Source organism: Cyprinus carpio, chromosome B16 (genome assembly GCF_018340385.1).
Source record: "Cyprinus carpio isolate SPL01 chromosome B16, ASM1834038v1, whole genome shotgun sequence".
Lineage (NCBI taxonomy): Eukaryota > Metazoa > Chordata > Actinopteri > Cypriniformes > Cyprinidae > Cyprinus > Cyprinus carpio.
In genome coordinates this window covers 29,896,632-29,904,377 of record NC_056612.1, presented here as the reverse complement: position 1 = coordinate 29,904,377, position 7,746 = coordinate 29,896,632, and the positions used below count along the sequence as shown (strand labels likewise).

Genomic DNA, 7,746 nt, shown 5'->3' with positions numbered 1-7,746 from the left:
CCTCGGCAGATAGAACGGCCGGCACTTAATAATGATAAACTCCACCAGGGGCGAGCAGAGTTTGCAGACCCCAACAGCATTGCGGCACCATGCGTCATTGATGTAAACACAAAGCCCGCTGCCATGTGATTTACCTCCCGTGACGAGAGCGCTCTCCCCTCGATAGCATGTCCGCTGATCAAGCTGGATAGTGCAGTCTGGAACACTGTCGTTGCGTCATGTTTCCGTGAACACAAAAACACAACAGTCTCTTACAGTCCTCTGAGTTGAGCCTAGTAATCAGATGTAGTCCAGTTTAATGTCCAAAGAGCGTTCGTTAGCCAGTACGATGGTGGGGATAGCTGGCTTGTGAGGGTTAGCCGTTAACCTAGCCCGGATACCTCTGCGCTTACCCCTCTTCTGCTTCCTCTCACGCCGCTTGTGGCGCCTCCACTGTGGGCGAGATGCAGCAGTGGGGGTCGGTGATGGTGAAGGCCTCCGGAGCAGACCGAGATCCCGGAGCTCTTCAGCATGCACGGAGTTTAACTCTAAAAAAGTGGTTCTGCCGACATCGAGCAGAAACTCCCGGCTGTATGCGCACTTAAATACAGGGAGACGCGATGAAGATGTACAAAAACACTGCGACTCACAAGACAAAAATACAAAAACACCGTTCTGACGGGAGAGAGAGAAGCTGCTGCATGTGGACGCGCCACCATTAATCTAACAAAAATAGGTTAATTTCCCACAATTTCCTTTTATAATACAAGATATAAGGAAAAAGTGGAAACCACTAATTAATCAAAATGTCTGCATATATATATTAGGAAGAAGAACCTGCTTTATAGACTCTGTTTTACAGAGTTCGCAGTTGGAATCAGCCTCCAGAAGAGATCAGATGTACTAAAACATTAGTCACATTTAAATCTAGACTCAAAACTCATCTGTTTAGCTGTGCATTTATTGAATGAGCACTGTGCGATGTCCAAACAGATTGCACTGTATTTTACGTATTCACTGTATTTTATGTAAAATCATTTTCTATTTTTAACTGTTTTAAATTCATTTTAAATAAGTCAATTTTTAAATCATTTCCAATGTTTTAAAATTGCTTGTTTTAAAATTGCTTGTTTTATTTTTGTTATTATTTTTCTTCATGATTATTTTACTTTCTTTTATGTAAAGCACTTTGAATTACCATTGTGTACGAAATGTGCTATATAAATAAACTTGCCTTGCCTTGCCTTACACACGTCACTCAAACACAGAAACAGGAAACATTTCAGTGAAAGAGAAAGTGAAAATGTAGTTGAGCTGTTGTGTGTCTCTGTAATACAGCAGTAAAATGGCAGAAGCCAGAATTTTTCAGGATGAGTTCTTGTGTCCAGTGTGTCAGGATCTCCTGAAGGATCCGGTGACCATTCCCTGTGGACACAGTTACTGTAAGAGCTGTATAACAGACTGCTGGGATCAGGAGGATCAGAAGAGAGTCTACAGCTGCCCTCAGTGCAGACAGACCTTCAGTCCAAGACCTGCTTTAGCTAGAAACACCATGCTGGCTGAACTGGTGGAGAAGCTGAAGAAGAGGAAACGTCCTGCTGACTGTGACGCTGGAGTTGAAGATGTGCAGTGTGACGCCTGTACTGGAAGAAAATACAAAGCGTTCAAGTCCTGTCTGGTGTGTCTGAACTCTTACTGTCAGAATCACCTTGAACAACACGAGAGTTGGTTTAAAGGAAAGAGACACAATTTGACTGATGCCACTGGACGACTGCAGGAGATGATCTGCCAGAAACATAAAAAGCTCCTTGAAGTTTTCTGTCGCACTGACCAGAAATGTATTTGTGTGCTGTGTACGATAGATGGACATAAAAACCACAACACTCTATCGGCTGCAACACAGAGGACAGAGAAACAGGTATTAAAACTAGACACTGATGAAATATTGCTCACACTCATTTCATGTGTTTATATTGGCAACATATTAACAGCTTACAGCATTCTGACATGCACACGACAGCAGTAATTAACAGCCGCCGCAAGAAGAGTTTCACTGTTTGCTGAAAATGCATCAGAAACTTTTATCAACACAATCTTTCATAAAATAGACTTTGATTAAACAATATAAAATAATGGATTGAACTATTCACCTGTTCCTTGAGTAAATACACACTTTCATCTGTCAAAATACAAGCTCTGCTATACAGCAGAAACACTGTCAGTGTGAAGCTCTGTGTCTGCGTCAGTTTTTCTTTTATAATATTTACATCTACAGGTCCTTCTCAAAAAATTAGCATATTTTGAAAAAGTTCATTATTTTCCATAATGTAATGATAAAAATTAAACTTTCATATATTTTAGATTCATTGCACACCAACTGAAATATTTCAGGTCTTTTTATTGTTTTAATACTGATGATTTTAGCATACAGCTCATGAAAACCCAAAATTCCTATCTCAAAAAATTAGCATATTTCATCCGACCAATAAAAGAAAAGTGTTTTTTAATACAAAAAAAGTCAACCTTCAAATAATTATGTTCAGTTATGCACTCAATACTTGGTCGGGAATCCTTTTGCAGAAATGACTGCTTCAATGCGGCGTGGCATGGAGGCAATCAGCCTGTGGCACTGCTGAGGTGTTATGGAGGCCCAGGATGCTTCGATAGCGGCCTTAAGCTCATCCAAAGTGCTGGGTCTTGCGTCTCTCAACTTTCTCTTCACAATATCCCACAGACTCTCTATGGGGTTCAGGTCAGGAGAGTTGGCAGGCCAATTGAGCACAGTAATACCATGGTCAGTAAACCATTTACCAGTGGTTTTGGCACTGTGAGCAGGTGCCAGGTCGTGCTGAAAAACGAAATCTTCATCTCCATAAAGCTTTTCAGCAGATGGAAGCATGAAGTGCTCCAAAATCTCCTGATAGCTAGCTGCATTGACCCTGCCCTTGATAAAACACAGTGGACCAACACCAGTAGCTGACATGGCACCCCAGACCATCACTGACTGTGGGTACTTGACACTGGACTTCAGGCATTTTGGCATTTCCTTCTCCCCCAGTCTTCCTCCAGACTCTGGCACCTTGATTTCCGAATGACATGCAAAATTTGCTTTCATCCGAAAAGGAATCCGAAAAAAAAGTACTTTGGACCACTGAGCAACAGTCCAGTGCTGCTTCTCTGTAGCCCAGGTCAGGCGCTTCTGCCGCTGTTTCTGGTTCAAAAGCACACGCCTGTGCACGGTGGCTCTGGATGTTTCTACTCCAAACTGCTTCCGCAGGTCCCCCAAGGTCTGGAATCGGTCCTTCTCCACAATCTTCCTCAGGGTCCGGTCACCTCTTCTCGTTGTGCAGCGTTTTTTGCCACACTTTTTCCTTCCCACAGACTTCCCACTGAGGTGCCTTGATACAGCACTCTGGGAACAGCCTATTCGTTCAGAAATTTCTTTCTGTGTCTTACCCTCTCGCTTGAGGGTGTCAATGATGGCCTTCTGGACAGCAGTCAGGTCGGCAGTCTTACCCATGATTGCGGTTTTGAGTAATGAACCAGGCTGGGAGTTTTTAAAAGCCTCAGGAATCTTTTGCAGGTGTTTAGAGTTAATTAGTTGATTCAGATGATTAGGTTAATAGCTCGTTTAGAGAACCTTTTCATGATATGCTAATTTTTTGAGATAGGAATTTTGGGTTTTCATGAGCTGTATGCCAAAATCATCAGTATTTAAAACAATAAAAGACCTGAAATATTTCAGTTGGTGTGCAATGAATCTAAAATATATGAAAGTTTAATTTTTATCATTACATTATGGAAAATAATGAACTTTTTCACAATATGCTAATTTTTTGAGAAGGACCTGTACAGTGTGAAACAGGCCTTAATCTTCATCATGTTCAATGTTTGTAACTGAGCTTGAGTTTGAACCTACAGCCATATCAGTTCCATTTTTCTTAAATTCATTGATGATTTAGAGCCAGTAGTTTTCTGTGGCATTCACTATCATGCATTTGTCCTGCAGAAGGAGCTGAAGGAGACGCAAAAGACTTTTCAGCAGAGAATCCAGCAGAAAGAGAAAGATCTTCAGCAGCTGAGAGAGACTGTGGAGTCTCAGAAGGTGAGTCTGGAGAAGAAGAGAAGTTTGTCTCTGTCTCAGTTCAGACTCACTGAAGCTGAATCACTGTGTGTCCTAACAGCGCTTTGCACAGACAGCACTGGAGGACAGTGAGAGGATCTTTACTGAGCTCATCCGCTCCATTGAGAGAAGCTGCTCTGAGCTGATACGACTGATCAGAGAACAGGAAAAGACTGCAGTGAGTCGAGCTGAAGGACGACTGGAGCGACTGGAGCAGGAGATCAATGATCTGAGGAGGAGAGACGCTGAGCTGGAGCAGCTTTCACACACACAGGATCACATCCAGTTCCTGCAGGTAACACAGATCTAGAAGAACAGGATCATAGTGGACTTGAGCAGATCCTGCTGTGACAGAGACTCACAGAGAAACATTTCATGAGTGTCTTATTATATAATCATCAGTCAGACTCTCATCTGATCATCTTCTTCTGAAAGAGACGCGCTTACAAATGGCTTTTAGCTCTGGAAATCTCTTAGGATTTCTCTCTCAGCTCTTTCTTCTGAAAGATATATTTAGCTGTCAAACACCACTAGCGCCACCAACAGTTCAAAACTTCACTCACTCAAATTTTTACCATATTTTTCTTTCTGATTTATAACATCACTGTGAAATCAGTGAACTCGATAGTACCAATTCTGCGTAACGTTCATCAAAATTGGATCAGGTGATCCTCAAATCTGATAAAACTCTTTTTTTATTAGCCTGTAACACATTGATGATCATAAAGACCCCAAACATAAAGTGAGTCTTTATATTAACAATGTTTCAGTATATTGAAACCATACCTGAGTGTGTCTTAAGAGACCCTGTGAAGTTTCAGTGTCTCTAACCACTACACAACGTTATAAATAATGGTCAATCTAAAGTAAGATTTTGAGCTGCTTTTCCTGAGTAAATCTACTCATACCTACAATGAGACTCCAGTGATGTTTGAGCTGTTAGGGGACATTTATGTTCTTAGCAGATGTTTTATCATCCAAACTATTTCCTAGAAAGTTCACATATAGTGTAAGTGGAAAATATTAGAATCTGTAGCTCTAATCTGATAGAATGAATATGAGAAGAATGCAGCTGATGCTGTGAAAGTGCTGGATTGAGGTGAGTTACTAAAGATCGGTCGAGTCAACAAGAGCCGCACAAATCTGATGTTCCTGCAGGTTATTGGGTGAAGTGTGGAGCTGATGAGTTTGATTTCTGTTTTCTGTAGAGTTTCCAGTCTCTCTCAGCACCTCCTGAATCTACAGACGTAAATGATGATCTCTTAATTTCTCTCTTCTCTTCTGATGCTCTGAGAGAATCTGTCCTTCAACTGAGAGACAAACTGGAGGATTTCTGTAAAGAGCAGCTCAAGAAGATCTCAGACAGAGGTAAAGTCCTGGAGATTCATCTGCTCTCAGAAACCAGTCCATCATCATCTCATATCATGGAGAACATCATATTAGAAATGTGTTAGGAATAGATACAGGATCATGAGAATCACACTGTTCATGTCTGTTGATTTCCACAGAAACACTCAACAACATTGTTCCCAGAACCAGGAACGACTTCCTACGATGTAAGTCAGTAAGAAAACAAGCAGAAACCTCGCTGAGTGTGTTCATGTTCTTCTTGTAGAAGGTGACAGAAGAATTTTATAACTGATGATGTAGATGATGATGTGCACAGATATCTGTTCATCTGTACTGAGACACTGATGATACACTGAACATTAAGAGTTCAGCTACATGAAAAGAACAGATTCATAATTCCTGATTCTGATGTGTTTTATCTCCATCAGATTCCCATCAGTTCACTCTGGATCTGAACACAGCATATAAACGCCTCCGTCTGTCTGAGAGCAACAGAGTGATTACTGTCACTGGCACAGATCAGTCTTATCCTGATCATCCAGACAGATTTGATTATTTGTGTCAGGTGTTGTGTAGAGAGAGTGTGTGTGGATGCTGTTACTGGGAGCTGCAGTGGAGTGGAGATAATGGTGTGCGTATATCAGTTTCATATAAGAGCATGAGCAGGAAGGGAGGGGCTAAAGAGTGTGTGTTTGGATTTAATGATCAGTCCTGGAGTTTGTTCTGTACTCCCTCCAGATACTCATTCTGGCACAATAAGAATGAGACTGCTCTCTCTGTGAAGTCCATCAGCAGTAGAATAGGAGTGTTTGTGGATCACAGTGCAGGAACTCTGTCCTTCTACAGCGTCTCTGACACAATGAGCCTCATCCACACAGTCCAGACCACATTCACTCAGCCGCTCTATCCTGGGTTTGGATTTGGATCTGGATCATCAGTGAAACTGTGTCGATGAATCAGAATAAACTGAAGAGAGATTCTACCCATAATGCTTTGAGCTGCATGATGAATAAATAACAGTGTGATGTTATAGAGTCTCTTCTTTTCTCTTCATGACATTAATACTGCAGCTGAACTTCTGTCAGTTAAATAACATGTCAGAATAAATGTGTGTAATAAATCCTCATATAGACAGTAAGATCAGTGTGTGTGTGTTATATTCAGTGTTGGGAAAAGTTACTTTTAAAAGAAATGCATTGCAATATTGCATTACCACATTACAACAGGTTGAAGGAAATGTAAATTCATGTCTGTACATGTGACGAAGAGGCTGAGGCGGGCGGATCCATCTGCAGTATTTTATTAACACAGGTAAGCCAGCAGAGATAGACAGTCATATAACTCAAGGATACTAGGCAAGGCCAGTAGAAAATACTCGAAACAGCACACAGGTAAGGGCAATCCACGAATCGTAACTCAAACAGGCATGGGTCAAAGGGCTGGCAGCTTAGGTTCACAAACGAGATCAGAGTCCAAGTCAAAATCACAATAACAAGCACGAGAAACAAGCTAGAGGCAGAGTTTTGGGTAAATCAAGACTTCACAAATGAACGATCAGCAGAGCAGTCCAGATAAAGGGGAGCTGAGGGCACACAGGTGATAATCATGAAATGATAAGGAGATTAATCAGGAGATAATGAGCAGAGGTGGGTAATAGGAAAAGCAGTCCTAATACGCAGGAGAGAGTGATCTGGTGAAACCACGAGGAGGCGTTGTCGAGCGTTCCGTGACAGAGCCCCCCCCCTGCGAGCGGCTCCGGAAGCGAGGACCTGGCCGACGGCGGGGTCTACCATGGGGTCTTGGAGCAGGTCGATCTGGGTGGTCTCGGTGAAAAGCAGCAGTTAATGTGGGATCCAGAATGTCCTGAGACCTGAGCCAGGAAACGCTCCTCGGGACCGTACCCCTCCCAGTCGATAAGGTACTGCAACGCCCCACCGTGACGTCTGGAGTCCAGGACCTCTCGCACCCGGAAAGCCTGCGCGCCGTCCACCTCAATGGGGGGAGTCTGCACAGGAACGACCTCCTCCCGGCTCCTCTCTCTCCTGGGGGCGACAGCGGGTCTGAAAAGGGACACATGAAATGTGGGTGAGATTTTGTAGTGAGCAGGGAGTGCCAAACGAAAAGAAACTGGTGTTATCTGACGCAGAATCTTAAATGGTCCGACGAAACGAGGAGATAGTTTCCTGCTCGGGAGCTTGAGACGGAGGTCTCGTGCAGAGAGCCACACCCACTGGCCGGGTCGGTACCTGGGACCCCCACGCCTCCTCCGATCTGCCTGATGCTGGTAACGGCGA

The 7,746-nt window shown here is 43.0% G+C and overlaps 1 protein-coding gene across 1 annotated transcript; it reads left to right on the top strand.

Moving 5' to 3' along the window:
• Positions 1-1,300: 1,300 nt before the first annotated feature.
• LOC109102442 (tripartite motif-containing protein 16-like) lies at positions 1,301-6,493 on the top strand. The gene is made up of 5 exons (XM_042740311.1): positions 1,301-1,897; positions 3,989-4,084; positions 4,164-4,397; positions 5,311-5,487; positions 5,889-6,493. The coding sequence occupies exons 1-5, from the start codon at positions 1,325-1,327 to the stop codon at positions 6,405-6,407; spliced, it is 1,599 nt and encodes a 532-aa protein (XP_042596245.1). The 5' UTR covers positions 1,301-1,324; the 3' UTR covers positions 6,408-6,493.
• Positions 6,494-7,746: the final 1,253 nt, after the last annotated feature.

Excerpts from the sequence above, each read along its gene's own strand:
- LOC109102442 (XM_042740311.1), top strand. The coding sequence starts at position 1,325 with ATGGCAGAAGCCAGAATTTTTCAGGATGAGTTCTTGTGTCCAGTGTGT. Across the intron at positions 1,898-3,988 it reads CACAGAGGACAGAGAAACAG|AAGGAGCTGAAGGAGACGCA; the intron begins GTATTAAAACTA and ends TTTGTCCTGCAG. Across the intron at positions 4,085-4,163 it reads AGACTGTGGAGTCTCAGAAG|CGCTTTGCACAGACAGCACT; the intron begins GTGAGTCTGGAG and ends GTGTCCTAACAG.